The 21,938-nt window shown below is 67.9% G+C and overlaps 1 protein-coding gene across 1 annotated transcript; it reads right to left on the bottom strand.

Moving 5' to 3' along the window:
* Positions 1 to 1,782: 1,782 nt before the first annotated feature.
* Positions 1,783 to 21,709, bottom strand: SEMA6B (semaphorin 6B). Its single transcript, XM_066566416.1, has 17 exons — positions 21,622 to 21,709; positions 9,076 to 9,224; positions 8,248 to 8,377; positions 7,882 to 7,942; positions 7,660 to 7,722; positions 7,229 to 7,330; positions 6,824 to 6,914; positions 6,631 to 6,750; positions 6,453 to 6,541; positions 5,847 to 6,064; positions 5,509 to 5,640; positions 5,142 to 5,291; positions 4,483 to 4,677; positions 4,073 to 4,213; positions 3,842 to 3,919; positions 3,631 to 3,689; positions 1,783 to 3,554 (listed from the first exon to the last, which is right to left on the bottom strand). The coding sequence occupies exons 2-17, from the start codon at positions 9,188 to 9,190 to the stop codon at positions 2,578 to 2,580; spliced, it is 2,721 nt and encodes a 906-aa protein (XP_066422513.1). The 5' UTR covers positions 9,191 to 9,224; positions 21,622 to 21,709; the 3' UTR covers positions 1,783 to 2,577.
* Positions 21,710 to 21,938: the final 229 nt, after the last annotated feature.

Below are 21,938 nucleotides of genomic sequence, written 5' to 3'. Positions count from 1 at the left end.
GCCCCCAACTCATGATCGGAGTGGGAGCGGCTGGCGGGTTCTGAGGGGCTCTCGGGGCTGTTTTGAGGGGTCTGAGAGGGGTTTTGGGATGGGGTTGGCCTCCTTCCCTGACAGGAAACGGGGGGACTGGCTCTCCTCAACTCCTCTTGGACCCCCCTACCCCCTCCGGGATCCCCACACCCCCTTTTGGGCCGGGGAGGGGTTTTTGGGTGATTCAGCGAAGCCAGACCGGACTGGTCTGTCGCAATCCCGCGCTGGGGACTGGGGACGTGCCGCCCGTCACCGCCGCCTCGGCCGGGGCAGCCCCCGCAGGGATCCGAGCCCCGGCAGCTTCCTCGGACCCCGGCAGCCCCTCCGGACCCCCGGCAGCCCCTCCGGACCCCCGGCAGCCTCCCCGGACCCCGGCAGCCTTCCCGAACCCCGGCAGCCCCTCTGCCCTTTGGGGTCTCCCGTGGCACCCCCGAGCTGACCCTGTGCTCTCCGGGGGGATTCGGGGGGCTTCAGGCGGGTCACTGCGGGGGAGAGCTCCTCTGGGACCCTGCGCCGTCCCCCGGAGTTTCTCGGTGTCCCTCTGGTGTCCCTGGGGTGTTCCGGGGACCTTGGGACCCCCGACCTCCCCTGCACCCCCCGGAGTCCCCCGGGGACCTCCGGACTCCCCCCGGGACCACCCGGAGCCCCCCCCGGAGCGTTTCTGGAGCCTCCCGGGACGCCCCCGGCCCCGTTTCCCGCCCTCCCGCTCCCGCCAAGCCCCGGGCTCGGTACTCACGGGGCTGGGGGTGTGGTTCTGTCGCGACCCCCGGGCGAGATCGCGACCCTGGGCCCCGCCCATCCCGCACCCGCGGGGAGCGGCGGGAGCCAATCAGAGAAGGGGCGGGGCCGGATCGCAGCCAATGAGGAGGGACGGGTATGACCGGGGGCGTGGCTTGGGGATGGGGCGCGCTCGCCGCGGGGTCCGGGGACAGTGGCGGGGACAGCGGGGACAGCGGGGACAGCGGCGGGGACAGCCCAGCCCGGGCGTCGGGAACGAGCCCCCGCTCACCCCTCACGTGTCCCCGCGCCGAGGGAGCCGTGGCCGGTGTCCCACCCCCGCCCCAGGCGTCTCCGCCCCCGTTATCCCCTCCCCCGGTGTCCCCATCGCAGGTGTCCCCTTGCCACGTGTGCCCTTGCCACTTGTTCCCACTTCAAGGGACTCAGTGGCCGCTGTCCCCACCCTCTCCAAGCGTCCCCATCCCAGGTGAACCAATTCCGGGAGACCCGATAGCCGCCAGCCGAGGTGTCCCCAAGCCAGATGTCCCCAGCCCCCGGTGTCCCCACGCTAAGGGACCCAATGATTGGCGTCCCCAACCCCAAGGAACCCAAAGCCGGGTGTGCCCACGCCACTTCAAGTGTCCCTTTGCCAGATGTGCCCACCCCAGGTGTTCCCGTGCCACCTCAGGGTGTCGGGTGTCCCCAGCCCCTGCGGGTGCTCAGGCCAGGGGACAGAGGAACGTGGGTGACCCCCGTGGGTGGCCTCGGGGGCTGAGAGACAGCCGGGAAAGGGGACAGGCAGGGGACACGGTGGGTGTGGGGTGGCACCGCCTTATCCCAGGGGAATTCGTGGGGAAAGTGGGGTGGGGACATTCGTGGGGCCGGGTGCGGGGGTGGGTGCGCGTGTGCGCGCTGGGTGTGCGGGTGCCCACGGAGCGGGTGCCACCCCGTGCCCCCCCAGCCCTGTGCCTCCCTCCCCCGGCCGGTCCCGGCTCCCGGGGGGGTTAAGAAGATGCCGAGGCGGCGGCGGGGGAGTCGCCTCCGGTAACCGGGTGTTTATTGGGGCCGCGGGGTACAGCCCGCGGGCGGCCGCATGCATGGCCGCTGGGGGGGGGGGCTCCCGCCGCCCCCTGCCCTATTTACAGCCTGCCACCCCCTGGGGACCTGCCATCCCCCGGGGACCTGCCACTCCCCCGCGACACGCCACCCCGGGTGGGTGCCGGGCAGGGGTGGCACCGAAAGGGCACCCTTTGCCAGCAGAGAGTGGGTTCGGTGGGGACCCCCCCGCGGTGCCCCCCACCCCGGCTGTGCTTTCCAGGAGGGGGTGGTGCCGGGGGGGAAGGATGGGCAACCCCCAGGCTGGCACTGGGAAAGGGCTGACCCCAGACTGGGGCTGGGATGTGCCCCATCCCCAGATAACGCCACACTCGGGGAGCCCCCAGCCCCCCGCACCCAAAATGCTCACCAGGTTCCATCACCACAACCAAAGCACCCTCAGGTGCCACTGCGGGGCTGCGGGCTGGGGGGCACAGCCCAGTGCCCCTGTCCGTCTGTCCATCCTGCTGCCCCCCAGGCACGCCCCTCCCAGGGTGCTGCGGGCCCTGGCTCCGGCCTGGGGAGGGGACACGGTGGACGGTCCACCCCGGCACAAGGGACAACAACGCAGCCGGAGCGCAGGGCACTGCCCCACGCCAGCCGGGGGCACGCAGGGGGTGCCTGTCCCCCCCTCACCCCACGCCCGCAGCTCCTGCCCCGCCGCCCGTCCCTGTCCCCAGGGAGCCGGGGTCCCCATCAGTGTCCTGGCCGGGGGCACGCACACAGGCTGGCACCCTATTTTCCCGAGGGAGTCCGCTCCACGCCGTAGCGCAGGAGGTGGTGCAGGTCCGTCAGCGGCCGCGGGGTGCCCGGTGCCCGCGCTGCCCGCGCTGCCGTCCCGTGCCGCCCGTAGCCGCCCGCCGCCGCCTCGCCGCTGTTGAACGTGTGGTTCCTCTTGAGGTGGGCGCCGGGGCGGCCCGTGCCGTTGTTGGCGTTGAAGTTCAGCTGCTCGGGGTGCCAGGGCGGCCCCTCGGTAAAGTCTCCCCCCTCCCCGCTGGGTGCCGAGACCACCCGCCGGCGCTCGGGGCTGGGGTGCGGCGTCCCGCCGAAGTCGCCGTAGGAGCCGCGGGGCGGGCGGCGGGCGCCGGCGGGTGGGTGCTGCCGGGTGCGGGGCCCCTCCTGAGGGTCTCGACCCCAGTGCCCGTCACCTGAGGAGTCGCTGAGTTCGGCCTCCAGCTCCTGGTCCACCAGGATGGCGTGGCAGGAGAGGGGGATGCCCCGCGGCGGGCGGCCGGAGCCGCCGTGCCCCCGCCCGGCGCCCGCGGGGCCGGAGCCGCCTCCAGGGTCCCGCAAAGCCGCGTTGATGATGTTGTGACTCTGCTCCCAGGTGCAGTTTTGGAGGGCGCCGGGGCAGCGTTTCTGCTGCAGCGGGGTCTGCTCCGGCGTGGGCAGCACCCCCGAGTCCAGGTCGTGCTGGGTGACCTTGCCCAGCTCCTTGGGCCACCCGTTGGGCATGAGCGGGGCCAGCAGAGCTCCCCGTGCCCGCCGCTCGCCCAGGCGGCTGACGCTCACCACCGACTCACTGTGCGCCAGGATCGTCTCCTTGTCCTTGCGCCGCGCCAGCTCCTTGCGGTCCCGGTGCCCGATGAACCAGCACACGCTGAAACCGGAGATGACGGCGCCGATGACGAAGGCGGCGACGGAGGAGATCACCAGGAGGTTCACCGACACCAGCCCGTCCGGCTCGTCCACGAAGCTCTCCGTCACCAGCCCTGGCGTTGGGGACACGTCAGGGACCTGCGGGCGCCGCCACCGCGTCCCCGAGCCCGGTGCCGGCCCCGCACTCACCCTCGCACTCGCCCAGGTGGGACGTGCTGCCGCCAGCGATGTCCTGCTCGAAGGCCACCCTGGGGGTGCAAATTGAGGGGGTCAGTGGGTCCCAAATGGCCTGGCAGGGTCTCCCAGCTCCCTTCAGCGAGCAATGAGTTGGTTGGGGGCTGCAGGAGCTCTCTGGGGACACCACTGTCCCCCTGCACGTCCCCAGGGCCGGCAGCGTTACCTGGGGCTGGGCTCCAGGAAGATGCAGGAGCCCTCGGGTGTCCAGCCACAGTAGGGATCCCGGCTCCCCAGGCAGTTCCTGGCAGGCAGCAGAGATGTCAGGGTCAGCCCCGATGGGGGGACACAACACCCCGGCCCCCACAAGGGACTCTGTCCCTGGGCCATGCTGTGCCTCAGTTTCCCCAGCCATGTTCCCAGCCGTGCTGAGCCCTGCCCAGCCCCAGGCACTCACTTCATGCAGCCCGAGTGCTGCTGGCAGCGAGCCACGGGCACCCTGGCCACGCACGGGGGGAAGGCCAGCAGCAGGGACCCCACAGCCTTGTCCAGCTCCAGCCCCAGGAGCCGCCGCTCGTCCTCCGTGTCCCGGCCACACCTGGGGACAGGGCAGAGCTCGTCATAGCCCCAGCCCTGGGGGGCCCTCCACAGAGCCTGGCCCAGTCCAGAGGACATTTTCTCATGCATTCCCCCCAGCCTTGCATCCCTCTCATCCATCCATCCATCCATCCATCCATCCATCCATCCATCCATCCATCCATCCATCCATCCATCCATCCATCCATCCATCCATCCATCCATCCATCCAAGCACCCCACCCACCCCTTTTACTGCCCCCTCTCCTTCCCCTGGCACCCTGGCACCCACCTCCCAGGCTGGTAGGTCTCAAACTCCTCCAGGAAGATGCTCTGGCTGCCAGGGGCAGCGGGCACAGGGCTGCTGGTGGCGTTGGGCAGGATGAGGAACTTGAGCACGGTGCCGGTGCTGGAGCCCAGGAACACCACGGTGTGGTTGCCCCAGGGCCCCGCCGCGTTGTCCACCACGATCTTACGGAGCTGGTACCTGCGAGGGGGAGGGAGCAGTGCTGGGGTGTGGGGGAATCCAGGGGTCCCCAGGGAGGGGAAAGGATGAGGCCCCCAGCCCCACATCCCCATCTCCATGTCCCCGTCCCCAGCCCTATGTCCCCAGCTCCAGGCCCACATCCCTGTCCCTATTCCCAGCACCCCATCCTCAGCTCCCTGTCCCCATTCCGTGTCCCTGTCCCCATTCCTGTCCCTGTCCCCATCCCTGCTCACGCCCCGGCTGCCCTGCCGGCGGGAGGCTGTGGCCCAAGAGCGCAGCTTGATTAATTCCCCATCAAGCAGCAATTAAGGCAGATTTAATTAGGACGAGACAATCTTGACTGCAAAGTGTCTGAGATTTATCAGCTCTCCCAGTGCTGGCACAAGCATGGAAAGGCAGCACAGGAGGCCCTGGCCAGCCCCTCCCAGCCCCTCCCAGTGTCCCCCAGCCCCCTGGGCACCCACCGGGTCATGGTGCGGAGGATCCAGGGGGCGTTGCCCAGGGCCGGCACCGCCTCGTCCATCAGCGGGTGCGTCTTGACGAAGTTGAGGATCTCATCGGGGAAGGCGCTGGAGGAGTTGTAGCGCATCCCCGGGGAGGCGCAGCAGCCGGGCCTGCAGCCAGGGCACGGCTCAGTGGCGCTGTCCCCAGCGGGTCCCCAGCCTGTCCCCAGCCCCGCTGGTACTGGCCGTGGTTGTCATCACCCCTGTCCCCACCCCAGCAGAATGGCTGCCACTGTCCCTGTCCCCATCCCTGTTCCTTTCCCCAGTCCCACCACTGTCCCTGCCGCTAACAGTCCTTGCCAGCTCTGTCCCCAGCCCTGTCCCTCACCGTGGCTTTGGCACCATGTCCTCTGGCACGGGTGTCCAGATGGACTCGGGTGATTTCTGCTCCCGGAACCGTCCCTCGAAGACGGCGGCCACCTGGGTCATGTCGAAGGCGCAGACGGCGGAGCCGGGAATGCTGTGGGGACACGGCTGTGGGGTGAGCACGGGGAGGCCCCAGCGAGTGCCAGGGACCCTGCACATCCCAAATGGAAACGAGTCCATTTCCTGTCCAGGACCCATCCCAGATCCCACTCAGGATCCAGCTTTGATTCCACTCAGAGCCCAGCTGGCACCCAGCTCACTGAGCCCGGGCAGTCTGGGCAGGGCACAAGAGGCTCTGACCTGTTGGTGGGCGTGGAGAACACGGCCAGGACCACGGGGCGCCCGTCCAGCTCCAGGATGTCCGTCACGGCTTGGATGACGTTGAAGTAGAAGTGGGAATCGCCCGGCACGGAGCAGTTGAGCCGGGCCTTGAGGAAGGAGGTCCACTGCTTCTCCAGCACCCGCTGCGAGCCCCCCATGTCGTTCTTGCACACCCGGGCCACCCGTGACACCACCACCTGCGGGGAGGACACCCGTCACCACCCAACCCCTGTGTCCCTGTCCCCACCCTGGGTGTCCCTGTGGGCATCCCAGAATGGTTTGGGTTGGAAGGGAGCAATGGGATCCTCTAGCGTCAAGGGAAATATAGGCTGGATATTGGGAAAAAGTTTTTTACAGGAAGGGTGATAAAGTTCTGGAATGTTCTGCCCAGGGAGGTGATGGAGTCACCATCCCTGGGTGCGTTTAACAGAGCCTGGATGTGGCACTGGGTGCCAGGGTTCAGTTGAGCTGTTGGGGCTGGGTTGGACTCAATGAGCTTTAATGTCTCTTCCAACCCGGTGATTCTGTGAATTCTGTGAATTCTGTGAATTCTGTGAATCTCCCTCCCAGTGGGACGTGTCCCACCTTCTCCAGGTAGTTGAACTCCATGGCGATCTCCCGGAAGAAGAAGTAGACGTGGCTCCTCCATTCCACGGCGTGCACGAAGTAGGGCTCTGCGGGGACAGCGGGGTCAGGGATGGCCCAGCCTGGGGTCGCAGGGGACACGTGCCCTGTCCTGGCACGGCCCAGGGTGGGGACACACCTTTGAACCACTTGGAGTCATGTTTGACGGTGCGCAGAGTGGGGCTGTCCCCGAGGCTGCGGTAGATGACGGCGTCGATGGCCAGGAAATCCGTCACCGTGGCGGTGAAGAGCATCCCCCCTGCAGGGGACAGGGTGTCAGCGGGGCTGGGGGACACGGGGCCCGCTGTGACACCGGCAGAGCCACCACTGACCTGTGAACAGGGCCACGTTGGCGTGCTTGGGGTCGTAGGGACACCGGGCCATGCCGCTGATGTTGTCCCCGATGGGCTCCAGCGTGTCCATCTAGAGCAGGTGACAGGGGGACGTGAGGGGACACCCGGGCACGGGGGGGACCTGGGGTCCCCATTCCCAGGGGGGCTCTGGCTGCAGTTGGCACAGGCAGGGTTGAAGGTGTTGATGCTGCAGACCCTTCCCATGGGTGCCCCTTTCTGCCTTCACCCCAAAACCCTTCCCATGGGTGCCCCTTTCTGCCTTGACCCCAAAACCCTTCCCATGGGTGCCCCCTCCTTCTCTGACCCCAAAACCCTTCCCATGGGTGTCCTGTCCTCCCCTGACCGCAGCCCCCCTCCCTCACAGGGACCCATCCGGGGGCTCACGCTGTAGTTGGCGCAGACGGGGTTGAAGGCGTTGGTGCCACAGACGAACAGGAGGCTCTCGTTCCTCACCAGCAGCACCTTGATGAAATTTCGGCACTCTGCCTGTGCCAGGAGAGGGGACCGTCACCCTCAGCACCCCAAAACCCCCCTCACCTCATCCCACCCCACCCAGGCCCTCATCATTGCCAGGGGATGGCTTGGAGGGGGCTGTTCTCACCCCAGAACTGCATTTATGGGAGCTGGGAATGGGATTTCTGGCCCCCAATAATTGATTCCAAATCAATTTAGCCAATCAGCCAATAAACCAATGGCACAGCCGCTGGGAGGGAGTGGCGTGGTGACACTGGGGAGGGGACAGGGTGTGACACGGCCACAGAGGGTGCTCGGCCCCCACCCGGGGGTCCCCAGGGGTGCAGATGCCACAGCTGTACCTCGTGCTTGCCCTTCATCCTGCAGATGCTGATGTCGTGCTGGTTCGAGCGCCACGTCAGCTTCTGGGTGGGGAAAATCAGTGTGGGCATGGGGACAAGGCAACAGCACCCCCGTGAGACCCCCCTGAGGCCCCCCAGAGCTCCCTGAGGCCCCCCAGAGCTCTCTGAGACCCCCAGCACCCCCCGGGACCCCCCAACACCCCCGGCACCCGCAGCACTTACCCGGTGGTAGCGCATCTCAGCAACCCCGCTGGGCTCCAGGCTGACCCGATAGACATTGTCCCTGGGGAGGGGGACACGGGTGTCACCACTCCCCAGCTGGGATGTGCCCCTCAGCACTGGGGGTATGGGATCCACCCCCACCCCCCCAGGAAGGTTTGGGGTGCTGGGGTGGACAGTGAGGAAGGTTTGGGGTGCTGGGGTGGACAATGAGCATCACCAGGGCAGTGTCAGTGCCGGTGACCCCCCCAGTGTCCCGTGGCAGATTTTGGGGTGCCCCAGGCAGGGTCCTCCCCAGCAGAGAGGAGTGGGGAGGGTGTGGGGTGTCCCCCCTGGTGGAGGGGAGGCTTTGGGGTGCCAGCTCCAGACCTGTCCCCGATGAAGAGGGTCCTGTTGACCTTGAGGATGCGCTGGATGTTGAGGCGCTGGGTGCCCGCCCCCTCGGGGCCCCCCGGGCGGGCGGTGCCGTGCCCCACGAACACGGGGTAGTGCTTCACATCTGGGGGGGCACGGGGGTCACACGGGGCCGGGCACCCCCACACAGCCCGGGTCACCTCCCTCCTGCCATCAGCCCAAAATCCCTCCCCACCAGTGCCTCCCACCCGCCTTGACCCCAAAGCACCCCAAAACCCTTTCCACTGGTACCCCTAAAAGCACCCCAAAGCCCAGCCCTGGTTCTGTCCTCTCCTATTCCAAAACCCTCCCTTGGGTGCCCCCTTTTCCCTTCATCCCAAACCCCCCAGCCCCTCTCCCTTTCCATGCCAGTCCATGCCCCCCATGCCCCAGTGCCCTCCATACCCCAGTGCCCCCTGTGCCCCAGCCCCTCTTCCCTTTCCATGCCAGGCCATGCCCCCCATGCCCCAGTGCCCTCCATACCCCAGTGCCCTCCATGCTCCAGCCCCTCTCCCTTTCCATGCCAGGCCATGCCCCCCATGCCCCAGTGCCCTCCATACCCCAGTGCCCTCCATGCCCCAGCCCCTCTTCCCTTTCCATGCCAGGCCATGCCCCCCATGCCCCAGTGCCCTCCATACCCCAGTGCCCTCCATGCTCCAGCCCCTCTCCCTTTCCATGCCAGGCCATGCCCTCCATACCCCAGTGCCCTCCATGCCCCAGCCCCTCTTCCCTTTCCATGCCAGGCCGTGCCCCCCATGCCCCAGGGCAGCCCCCCCGCTCCCCCCAGCCCCGGTGGGCACTCACAGTCCGGGGGGGCCACGGCGATGGGTCCGGGCTCCTCGGGGAAGGTGCCCCTCGCCGTCCTCTCGGCCGCCAGCAGCAGCAGCAGCACCAGGGGGACGCGGGCTGGGGGTGCCATGGTGGCCCCCGCCCTGGCCGGGCACCCACCGCACCTGCGGGCACGGGCAGGGCTGGGAGGGGCAGCACCCACCGGGAACCCCCCCGGAGCACCCCAAACCGGCGGGGATTGGGGCCGTGCTGGGGCTTTGTCACCTTGCTGCCGGTGACACGGCAGGGCTGGGGACATGGGGACAGGAGGGTGGGGACACATGGACAGAGAGACGCGGGGACAAGAGGGAAGCCACAGAGGCTCTTCCCCCTCCCCAAACGCCACCGGGATGTCTTGGAAAATCTCCCGGGACGCCTCAGAGTGTCACAGCACCCCCCCATGCAGAGAGCCCCGGTGCCACCGCCACTGTCCCCTCACCACGCCGGGCCACCATCCCCACCCTGCCGCGCGTCCCCGAGGGGCTGGGGCCGGGCTGGGTAATTAGCAGCCGGGCAGGGAATTAATTGATCATTAATTCCATGGGAGCCGGCAGCGGGAGCGATCGAAGCGGCGCCCTCCCCCCCCGCGGGGACCGGGCACGGTGACATTGTGCGGGGTTGGGGACCGTGACATTGTGCGGGGTTGGGGACCGTGACATTGTGGGCGCTGGGGGTCACGGGACGCGTCCCCAGCCCCTCCGTGGTGTCACCGGCCCCGCGTGAGACCCGGCTCTGTCCCCAACCCGTCCCCTGTGCGGTGCCACAGCCCCGGGGACATCTGACCCCGACCCTGCTGTGTCACAGCCCTGGGCAGGAGGTGACCCCAGTGGGACCCGACCCTGGTGTCACAGCCCCTGGGGACAACTGACCCCATCCCCAGGGTGTCACCACCCCTGGGACACCCAACCACGTCCCCACTGTCTGAGGGACACCCAAACCCGTCCCCCCAGTGCCACAGCTCCCAGTGACGCCCAGCTTTGTCCCCACGGTGTCCCCAAGAAGCAGGAAATGAGCTGTTTGTGCCGGCTTTGTCACACGGCGGCACCCGAAAGCCACCAAGCGCCGGAGGGAGGAAAGGGAACCCCAAAAAGCCACCCCAGGGCAGGGCTTGGTGTCCATCGGGCACCTGAGAATCCTCGGGGGGTTCGGGGGCCGGGGGGGCCGTGCCGCAGCCTGGGGACCCCGAGCGGGGCTCCGGTGTCACCGTCCCCAGCCGGGTGGTGACAGCGAGCGGCGCAGGGTAAGCGGAGCCTCCGGCGCCATAAATGCCGGCGATTGTGCGGGAAAAGAAAAGGCAGCAGCGGGAAGAGGGGGGCACGGGGAGGAGGGGGCACGGCGGGGAGGGGGACACGGCGACAGGGGGGGTGACAAACAGGGACCCATTCACGGAGGCGGCGGAGCAGGGGGACGGTCCCCAGCGTGGCTGTGGGGAAACTGAGGCAGCGTGGGGGGGACAGGGGGATGTGCCGGGGGTGAGGGGGGGCTGCACTCGGGTATCCCCGACTCGGAGCGGGTGAGCGGCCTCGGGCACGGCCCTCATCCCTGTCCCTGCCCCGTGCCTCAGTTTCCCCAGCGCAGGGCACGCTCAGCCCTCACCCCCACACACAAAGCTCGGGGGGGCGGGGGGAGCTGCTTGACCTGTCCCACCCCCCCCTCCCCAGCATCTCCGCGACCCCCGGCACTGGGGACTGGGGCAGGAAAGGGGGGGCAGCCCCAGCGCTCCCCCTCTTGCCGCAATCCCAGCGGCTCTGAGCGCAGCGGGATCTCTGATCCCACCGAGGGGGTGTCCCTGCCGGGGGGGCCCCAACTTCCCGTCCCTTCCCGGGGGGGTGGGAGCCCTTCCCGTGCCATCTGCGCCCTCCTGCCCCCCCCCAGCGCCGCGCTCTGCCCACCTGAGCTGCTCCGGCCGCCTCTGCCGCCGCCCGGTGTCACCGCTGTCCCCTGCGCTGGCAGGGGGGTCCCATGCCCGGGGGTGCCACCCCCCCCCTCCAGGACGCCCCGGCGTCCCGAGAGCCGCTCAGCTGTCACATCAACCCCCGGCGACCCCCGGGGAGGGGGCCCGTGCCCCCCGCCCGCGCCAGGTGCGAAGGTAGGGCTGATGTCACCGTAACCGGAGCCACCAACCCCCCCCCCCCGCCCCGGCAGCTGTCACCGGGGGGGCACCCGTGGGACCCCCCCCGAGCGGCCCGCGGCGTCCCCACGGGAAAGCAGCGGCACGGAGCCACCCGTGAGACACCCCCGAACACGGAGCAGGGACAGAGGGACAGCGGGGACACCCCAAGCAGGCCCCCCATCCTCATAAACCCCCTAGGAGGGCACTGGGAAAGAGGGGGGGACACACCGGGAATGGGGGGGGACACCAAGAAGGGAGGGACGCCAGGGAAGGGGGACACAGCCTGGGAAACACGGGGGACAGTGGGAAAGGGGGGGGGACACTGAGAGAAGGGGGGACACCGGAGAAGGGGAGGGACACTGGAGAATGGGGGGACATTGGGAAGGGGACAGTCTGGGAAAGGGGGGACACACTGAGGGATGGGGGGTGGCAAAGGCGCAGGACACCAACAATGAAATCCCTGAAAATTCAACTTTTTGGGAATTGCCTTCCTGGTGTAATCTCAATGCCCACATCCCTCTCCGTCGGTCTAATGCCGGATTTTGGGGTCATTTCCTTCAGAAGGCGCCCAACGCCAATAAGAAATCAGTAATTAGTTATGCTAATGAGGCATTTACACACCCCCGACATGCTCCAGCCCCCCAAAACGTGGCCCCCCGGTACTCGCTCATTGGGGTCACACGGTGCCACCCCCATTGGCACAGAGGGGTTTGGGGGTCACCGGCAGAGCCCCCCCAAGTGCCCCCCCCCCCCCCAATCCCAGCTGCTGCTGCCGCCGGGGCTGGGGGGCTGAGCCCCCCCGGGTTTCCGTTCCGGGGCCGGTTCAGATGGCAGAGCCAGGAAGCAGCTGTCCCCCACGGCAGGGACGGAGCAAATGTCACCCCGGCCACCTGGCACCGCGCGCTGGCCTTGTCCCCGTCCCCGTCTCCTGCCGCGGGTCCCCCCCTTTGCGAGCGGGTGCGGGCAGCACCCCCAGAGCCGCGGAGCTGCCGAGAGGACGGGGGAACACCAGCACCGGAGGGGTCCCCGGTGGTGACAGGGACGGGGGGTGTCACCGAGGGGGACACAGCACCCACCCCTTTACCTTGGCGCTTCCACGGCCCCGCCGGCGGCTCAAATGTCCCCCCGGGCCTCCCGCTCCGGTTACCGGCTCCGCTTACAGCTGCCGTTTATAGCCCCGCTCCCTGTCCCTTGTCCCTTGTCCCCGTCCCCTCCCCATCGCCCACCGGGTGGGGACGCGGGCTCCGAGCCCCCCAGGACATCACCAGCGACCGAGGGCGTCCGGCCCCGACACGGGCACCGGGGGTGGTGCGGACCCCGCGGTCACCTTGGGTGGCTTTGTCACCCACCGTGGGTGCCCAGAGGTGGCCCCAGTTGCTGGGAGCCCCCTCGATGCCCCCCCGGGTGCCACCCATGGGTGCCCCGACACGTCCCCTCCAGCACGCCGCCGGTGCTGGTGGCCGGCCAGAGCCGCATGGTGATTTGCATATTAAATCCAGGCTCATCTGCATATTAAGAACGGTTTCCTAGCGAGGAGGATCGCGCGTCACGCCGAAATAAACCCCGGGGAGGGGGGGACGGGACACAGAGGGGGTGGCAGACGGAATGCTGGATCCCCCCTCCCCAATTCACAGCCCTTGTCCCCTGTTGTCCCCCCAGTTCACTGCCTTTGTCTCCTTGTCCCCCACAGTTCTATGGGACAGGACCCTCCCGTCCTGCTGCTCTCCCCAAGCCACTCGTCCCTACTGGCACACATCCCCCCCTGTCCCTCCTGTCCCCCAAAAACTGTCACCCCCCCTTGTCCCCAAAGGGCAGGCACCTCCAAAACACCCACTGCCCTCATCCCCCTCATCCCCAAAGCCCCCCTTGTCCCCAGGGCACTCACCCTGGTCCTGTGCCACCCCAGGGGCTCTGTGCCCTGGCGGGGTCCCCTCGGTCTCACCCTGCCACCCCTCTTTGTCACCCGCATGGCCCCAGGGCGGTGACAGGAGCAGATCCGGCAGCTCCGAGTCACCTCCTCCGGCCTCGTGCCTCAGTTCCCCTTCAAGGAGGGAAGAGGGAACCCCCTGTTCCTGCCCCAGCCTGGCACCACCCTGGGAACCCCCACCCAGAGCCCTGCCAGTCCCGGGATGGCACCACCCCCAGGCACCCCGCCTGTGCCACCCCTGTCCCCAGGGGTTCCTGTCACCTCCTGATGGAGCCCCTTCCCCAGTGTCCCTTTTCTGTGTCCCCGTGGGATCCCTGGGGGGGCAGCAGCGCCTGGCTCGGCCCCATGGAGACCCTGCAATAACACCTGCAGTGTTTACATCCGGCTCAGGGAACCCTGCAATTACAGCCAGGACAGGGAGCCCCGGCATTCCCGGGATGGGAGGCAGCTGAACACACCCACAGCACCCACAGGCACCCAAACCCACCCCAAATTAACCCCAAACCCATCCCAAATTAACCCCAAACCCACCCCAAACCCACCCCAAATTAACCCCAAACCCATCCCAAATTAACCCCAAACCCACCCCAAACCCACCCCGAACCCACCCCAAACCCACCCCAAACCCATCCCAAACCTACCCCAAACCCACCCCAGGGTTCAGAGACCACCCTACAATCACAGCACAGCAATCCCAGAGCCAGATGAGCTGGAGGAGGCTCTGGGAGGTCGGGACCAAGGGTCAGTCCCAAATCCAGGTGAGTTTTTAAGCCCTAACAAAGTTGAGATGTTGGCTTTGGGGGTTTTTGGGGGTTTGTTGGATTCAGGTCTCCCCTCCCTGTGCCAGCTCTGCTGTCCTGCTGGGGACAATGGGGCTGCTCCACTCTCCAGGCCCAGAACCAGCAGTTCCCATTAGGATTATCTTCAAACTCCTACTTGTATTTAAATAAGGTTAAATTTAAATATCTGCTGGCTTCAATGGGCAGAGAGGGGCTGGGGGTGGCAGGTCACCTCAGTGTCACTGCAGTGCTGTGCCCTGCTGTGATGATGGCCCTGGAGGTGGCACTCAGGGTGCTCCCATTCCCTCCTGGAGGCCTCCACCTCCCAGGGACACCCGGGGATGGGGACACCAGAGGGGACAGGAGACACGGCCACCCCCAGGAAATCTCCTCCTGCCACCCCCGGTGTGCCCAGAGGGTGACAAGGTGACAAGTGGCTTCCGGTGCCAAGGTGTGGGTGAGAGCACGTGAGCCTTCACCCTCCTCCTCCTCCTCCTCCTTCCCACCCTCTCCATCCCGCTCTCTGTTTTGGAAGTGTCCTCTGAGCCGGCTGGGGACAGGTGGGGGCTTTGTGGGGTGACACCCACCCCCCCCAGCCCCATGAGCCCCCAGCTCAGAGCCCCACGGGGCTGGGATGGGCCCTGGCAGTGCTGGGGGACGGGGGGAGCATGGGAGGGCGAGGAGGGAGGATGCAGGAGGTGCAGGGGATGTGCAGATGGAGCAGGGATGTGGGATGTGCAGGGGGACGTGGGCTGGGAGGCAGCGGGGAGGATGGGATGGAGGATGGGATGGAGGATGGAGGATGGGATGGAGGATGGGATGGAGGATGGAGGATGGGATGGAGGATGGGATGGAGGATGGAGGATGGGATGGAGGATAGGATGGAAGGTGGGATGGAGGATGGGATGGAGGATGGGATGGAGGATGGAAGATGGGATGGAGGATGCAGGCTGGGTTGGGGGACACAGGGTGGGACGTGGGATGGGATGCAGGCTGGGATGCAGGCCAGGGTATGGAGTGGGATGCAGGTCAGGATATAGGAAGCAGGCCGGGCTGTGGGATGCAGGATGGGATGCAGGATGGGATGCAGGATTCAGGCTGGGATGCAGGCTGGACTCTGGGATGCAAAATGGGATCCAGGCTGGGCTCTGAGATCCAGGCAAGGCTGTGGGATGCAGGATGGGATGCAGGATGCAAGCAGGGCTGTGGGATGCAGGATTCAGGCTCGGGGATGCAGGATTCAGGCTCGGGGATGCAGGACTCAGGCTCGGGGATGCAAGCAGGGTTCTGGGATGCAGGATGGGATGCAGGATGCAGGCTGAGATGCAAGCAGGGCTGTGGGATGCAGGATTCAGGCTCTGGGGATGCAGGATTCAGGCTCGGGGATGCAGGACTCAGGCTCGGGGGTGCAGGATTCAGGCTCGGGGATGCAGGATTCAGGCTCGGGGATGCAGGATTCAGGCTCAGGGATGCAGGATTCAGGCTCTGGGGATGCAGGATTCAGGCTCGGGGATGCAGGATTCAGGCTCGGGGATGCAGGATTCAGGCTCAGGGATGCAGGATTCAGGCTCGGGGATGCAGGATTCAGGCTCGGGGATGCAGGACTCAGGCTCGGGGGTGCAGGATTCAGGCTCGGGGATGCAGGATTCAGGCTCTGGGGATACAGGATTCAGGCTCGGGGATGCAGGATTCAGGCTCGGGGATGCAGGCCGGGCTCCGGGATGCCAGCGGCGGCAGAACAAAGGGCCATTGTTCCCAGCGCCGCCTCCGCGCTGCCGCCTCGCCGGAAGGTCCGAGCGGCCCCGCCGCCCTCGGAGCTGCTCCTCGTTCTCCCGGCACCCACCGGGCACCGCTGCCACCGCTGCCACTGCCACCCCCACCGCCACCACCGGCGCCAAAAGCCTCGGGGCGCGAGGGTGTCCCTGTCCCCTGCCAGGCCCTGCCAGGTGTGCCAGCTGTGCCAGCTGCCATCTGTGCGTGGGGGGGTGTGCACGGGGTGGCACGTGTGTGCGGGGGGTGTCACCGTGTGTCATGTGTGTGTGTGTGTGTCTGTGTGTGTGCAGGTGTCGGTGTGCACAGCAGGTGTCACACGTGTCACATGTCACAGTGTGCGTGTGCAGGGCTGGCAGGAGGCAGCGGGTGACACACATGTGCAGGAATGTGGGCACCAGCTGGCACCTGTGTGTGACACTGTGCGGGCACCGGGTGGCACCCGTGTGTCTGTGCCTGGGGTGTCATGCGTGTGCAGGTGTGCAGGGGGTGTCACACGTGCTCGGGTGTGAACGGGGTGCCACATGTCACATGTGTGCCGGTGTGTTCATGGCTGTGACACGTGTGCAGGGGGTGCCACACGTGTGCAAGTGTGCAGAGGGGTGTCACACATGCACAGGTGTGTTCACGGCTGTCACACGCCACACATGTTCAGGTGTGTTCACGGCTGTCACATGTCACACATGCACAGGTGTGTTCATGGCTGTCACACGTCACACATGCTCAGGTGTGTTCATGGCTGTCACACGTGTGACCAGGGCTGTGCAGGCATTGCTGGCACAGCAGGGACGGGTTATTTTGGGCACATGGCCAGGATGGATCCCAGCTCCCACCTCCCAAAGCTCCACCTTGACCCTTCCCGGTTTCCCGGCGCTGTGTCCCAGCGTTCCCGGCGGGAGGCGATGGATGGGGCGGTCAGAAATGCCTGCGATGCTCCCACCATGCATCTCTCGGGGTGACCCATCCCACCCTCCTCCATCACCCTGGGGCTGTCCCCAGCACCGCCTCCCTCCACTCCCGCTCCCTGCTCCGTGCCTCAGTTTCCCCACCCGAGCTCCCCGCAGGCTCCCGCAGCCGCCGCTCCCGAGGGCCGCTGTGTCCCCTCCCGTGTCCCTCCCAGATCCCCCCGGCGCCAAACCCGGCGCTGAGCTCGGCCACGGCGCTGCCGGGTTTGATGGGATTATCCCGGCGGGCGGGATTACACGGGAAGAGTGAGGATTAGCCACGGCGCATCGGCACGACACTGCCACTGCCACCACTGCCACGACACTGCCATTGCCACCACTGCCACGACACTGCCACTGCCACCACTGCCACGACACTGCCATTGCCACCACTGCCACGACACTGCCACTGCCACCACTGCCACGACACTGCCATTGCCACTGCCACAGCCACTGCCACTGCCACAGCCACTGCCACTGCCATTGCCACCACTGCCATTGCCACCACTCTCACTGCCACTGCCACAGCCACAGCCACGACATTGCCATTGCAACAGCCACTGCCATTGCCATTGCCACGACACAGCCACAGCCACAGCCACTGCTGTGACACTGCCATTGCCACAACACTGCCACCACTGTCACTGCCACAGCCACAGCCACAGACACTGCCATTGCAACAGCTACTGCCATTGCCACTGCCACAGCCACTGCCATTGCCACGACACTGCCATTGCCACTGCCACAGCCATGACACTGCCACCGCCGCTGCCACCACTGTCACTGCCACAGCCACAGCCACTGCCACAGCCACTGCCACTGCCATTGCCATGACACTGCCACCAGCACTGCCACCATTGTCACTGCCACTGCCACTGCCACAGTCACAGCCACTGCGGCGCCGCCAGCTGCCCCAACTGGGCTCAACTGGGAGCAACTGGAGCCTCGGTGTGGTGCCAAGCCCCAGCCTGGCAGGGCTCCTCCGGGAGCGGTGGCTTCAGCAGCCGCTGTTTAATTAACCGGCTGCTGGGAGCCGGCACAAAGAGACGAGAGGGATCTCTTTATCCCCCTTTTTTTTTTTTTTTAATTTGACAAAATTGTAATTAAATAGGGAGCAAAATCCCGGTAGCACACGGCAGCCCCTCTGGGAGCTCCTCCGTGCCAGCCCACTGCTCTTCCTCTCCCCCTGCTTCACTCAGGGAATCCAACCATTCATCATCCCCTTCTGGGGATGCCACCACAGCCTGGGGGTCCCTGGATGGCCCCGAGGCCACTGTGTCCCATTTGCTGCTGGGCCGGGCACTGCCAGGGCTGCAGAGCCTCCTTTGGGTGCCCCGTTCTGGTTCCACCTGCAGCCCCAGCCCGGGCACGGGGGGCAGAGCCTGGACGGGGGCTCCCGAGGCTCCGGTGCTGATCTGGAGGTGCCAGCGGCGATGGGCACCAAGAGGTCCCGGAGCTGGGATTGCTCCTGCTTTGCTTTGCCGCTCTTTGTGTCCCCCAAACACAGCAAATGCCACCACAGTGGCACCACGGGGAAACCATCCCGGCCCCACCAGCCTGGCACAGTGAGGGATCCAGCGGGGAAAAGCCACCCTGGACAGTGCAGTGTCCGTGTGTCCCTGCCCTGTCTCCGTGTCACCGTGCCCGGTGTCCCTGCCCGGTGTCCGTGTCACCGTGCCCAGTGTCCCTGCCCTGTGTCCGTGTCACCGTGCCCGGTGTCCCTGCCTGGTGTCCGTGTCACCGTGCCCGGTGTCCCTGCCCGGTGTCCGTGTCACCGTGCCCAGTGTCCCTGCCTGGTGTCCGTGTCACTGTGCCCGGTGTCCCCACCCTGCCACGAGCTGGGATCCGGCCCCAGCACGGGAGATGCTCCAAGGGCCCGGCACAGCTCAGCCCACTGAAAAATGAAATCGCATCCAAACTGGCAGGTTTAATTAAAAATATTCCAGCTTGTCTGGGGATACAAACCGCATCCGGCACTGCAGCAGGGATCTGCATCCAGCTCCAGGGCCTGGCGAGCAGGGCCCGGCCGTGCCCCAGCAGCGCCGGGGGAGCGCTCCTGGCAGCGCAGCAGTTACTGGTTTAACTGGGAGCCAAACCCAGCCAGGGCCGAGGGGACAGGGGCACCCAGCCCTGTGGGGACAGGGGCACCCAGCCCTGTGGGGACAGGGACACCCAGCCGGGTGGGGACAGGGACACCCAGCCAGGTGGGGACAGGGACACCCAGCCCTGTGGGGACAGGGACACCCAGCCCGGTGGGGACAGGGACACCCAGCCCGGTGGGGACAGGGACACCCAGCTGGGTGGGGACAGGGACACCCAGCCCGGTGTCACTGTCCTGTCCGGTGCCTGGGGGCTCCTGCTGGGGCTGGAAGGGACGCACACACAGCAGGGCCCTGGGCTGGGGGAGCACAGGAGCCCCCCCAGAGGGGACAGCTCTGCCGTGGGGGGCACACATGGGCATCCCTGTGGCCGAGCTGGGCCGTCCCCCTTTGTTTATGGGAACGGCACCAGAACCATGGGGGGCTCCTGGGAGGGGGGATGAGCTGTGCCCCCCACACCAACACCTGGCACTGCCACCGGCACCCCCAGAGCTGAACCTGAGCCCCGGAGCCACCTCCTGTCCCCCTGCACAAACCGTCCCCGTGCAGCCACGTGCCCCGGTGGCAGCGGTGGCAGCGGTGACCCAGTTCCTGTGGCACCCCGGGGACGCTGCCCAGGGGCTGCAGAGCCACCCTGGCACCCCAAGACCTGGCGGGGACACCCACGGCACCCACCCCATGTGGGAGACACATGGCACTGCCCGGACCTGCCACCCCGGGATGGACCCTCGGCCTCATTTTGTGGGGTAAATGCCGGGGGGGCACACAGGGGGACCCCTAAAGCGACCCAACCCCTCCCCAAGGCTGTGTCTGTAGGGCAGGGAGCTCAGGGAGCCCTGTCCCCCCTCCCAGCACATCCCCGTGCTGGGACCCGGCCCTGCCGGACCCAAAGAGACCGAGGGGGACACCCAGAGGGGGGACACGGTGGTGCCACTCGTGCCATTGTCACCCCCACCCCTCCCAGGCGAGCAGTGCCCCGTGGGGGGGTCACTCATGGCAGGTGCCTGAGCCCCCCCGCACCGCAGGGCTGGGGGATGGATGGGGGGGTCCCCTCTGCAACCCCCCGAGCTCATGACCTGGTTTGGCAGAGGGAAACTGAGGCACGGCGGCAGGCAGAGCTCACCCAAGGTCACCCCGTGCCGACGGCACAGCCCCGTGGGCATCGCCCCCCCTGCTCTAACGGGGGGTGCTGAGCCCCCTCCCCAAAGCCCCTGCGCAGGGAGGGGCTCCCCACTCCCCTCTGCCCCATGGGGGGGCCTGGGGGGGCTCGGGGTGCCCCAGCCCCCGACTGCTCTGGGAGACGTGGGACATGGAGGTCAGGCTGGGGGGGCAGGGGGCTTTGCGGGGTCTGGGGGTGCTCGGGGCACCCCAAGTGAGGGTGGCAGGGGAGGATTGGGGTCAGGCAAAGCCCCCCCCCCCCCCAGCCGCGGTGGTTTAGGGTCCTCCCTCGCCTCGGTGCTGCGGTGCTGAGCCCCAAAAGGGGGCACAGACCCCCCCCAGCCTGGCAGGCGCTGCCTGCACGGCGCCCCCGGCCCTGCCCTGATATCGGGGGGGTGTCAGAGCCCCCCCCGTGCACGGCGGGTCCCCCACTCCTGCCGGGTGCCCCCCCCAGGTCTGGTTCCCACCAAGTTACAGCCCTGAGACAGAGCCGGGCACCCCTGGATTTGTGGGGATCTCTCTCTGCCCCCCACCCAGCCCTGCGGGATTATTTGAGGGGGGGCACAAGCACCGAGCCCCCCCAGGCTGAGCCTCGCTGCTCCCTTTTGGGGGCTGCATTGGCCGGAGCCCCCCCATTTCCGTCCCTCTGCCCCCCCAGCCCAGCAGAGGCTGCCCGGGGTGGGGGGCACAGACCAACCCCCCCTTTTCACCCCCACCCCCCCCAAAAAATAAAAACAACGAACCCTGGCTGCTTCCCAAAGAAACAGCGGAGGCAAAACGGAGCCCGACGAAGCAGAGACACCCCCCGATCCCCATCCTCATCCTCATCCTCATCCCCATCCCATCCCATCCCCTCCCATCCCATCCCATCCCATCCTCCCGGCTCGGGGCGGGGGGGGCTCCGGCTCCCGCACCCATCGCAGTGTCCCGAGGCTGGGGGGGGGTCGGGGTGCCGGTCCGGGGGGCTGATGGGTGCGAGGGGGGCGTGGGAGGGGATGCGGGCTGGGACGGGGGTGCTGGGTGAAGGGGATGGGGTGGGGGGGCTCAAGGGTGCGGGGGGGCTGTCGGGGTGCCGGGCTGGGGAGCGGGGTGCGGGATCAGGGCGCTGAGGGGGTGGGATGAGGATGGGGGGGGCACATCGGGGTGCTGGGGAGAGCAGGGGTGCTGGGGTGGGGGCGTGAGGCTGCGGGATCGGGGTGCGGGGAGGGTCTCCGGGGTGCCGGGGGGGGCCGGGGGTGCGGGATGAGGGTGCCGGGATGCTCGCGGGGTGCAGGAGAGGGCTGGGGGTGCGGGATAGAGCTGGGGGGGTACGGGAGGGGGCTATGGGGGACGGGGGAGGGAAGAATTGGGGTGCGGGTGGGACCCCCCCAGGAGTGCCGGGGTGGGGATGGCGATGCGGGATGGAGGTGCCGGGGGGGCAGCGGTGCAGGGGGGCTCAGGCTGCGGCGAGGGGGGGACAGAGGGGTGCGGGTTGGGGGGCGCGGGGGGGGCCCCTCCAGCCCGTGACCCTTCAAGGTTCCGCCCGCTCCGCTAACAAAAGCGCCGCTTCCCAATGCAGCAGCGGCGGCGGCGGGAGGGGGGAGGGCTGAGGTGGGGGGGGGCACCCCCTTTTCTCCCTTCCCCCCCAGCCCAGGAGGGGCAGCGGATGGAGCAGGAGGAGGATGGAGCGGGACGGGAGCGCATCGGGAGGGGGGCGGCATCGGGGGTGGGGGGGCAGCGGCCGCGCTCTTACCTCTCCGTCCCGGGGGGGTCCGGGGGGGGCTCGGGGCACCGCGCACCTGCGCCCACCGGCAGCGGCTCGGCCCGGCCCCGCTCGGCTCCGCTCCGCCGCGGCGGGAGCGCCGGTACCGGGGCCGGGCGGGGCGGGGCCGCGGGGGGGGCGGGGGGCCGGGGCCGGGCCCGCCCGGTGGCTGCGGCGGCACCGGGGCCGCTCCGGCAGCAGCGGCGATGGAGGAGCCGCCGCCGCCGGCGCTCCCGGAGCGGCTGCGCCCCCCGCCCTGCCCCCGCCCCGGGGAGGCGGCTCGGCCCGGCCCGGCCCCGGGCCCCCCG

Source organism: Molothrus aeneus, chromosome 27 (genome assembly GCF_037042795.1).
Source record: "Molothrus aeneus isolate 106 chromosome 27, BPBGC_Maene_1.0, whole genome shotgun sequence".
Classification (NCBI taxonomy): domain Eukaryota; kingdom Metazoa; phylum Chordata; class Aves; order Passeriformes; family Icteridae; genus Molothrus; species Molothrus aeneus.
Note: the sequence above shows the minus strand (reverse complement) of the source record. Positions and strands in the feature narration are given on the sequence as shown.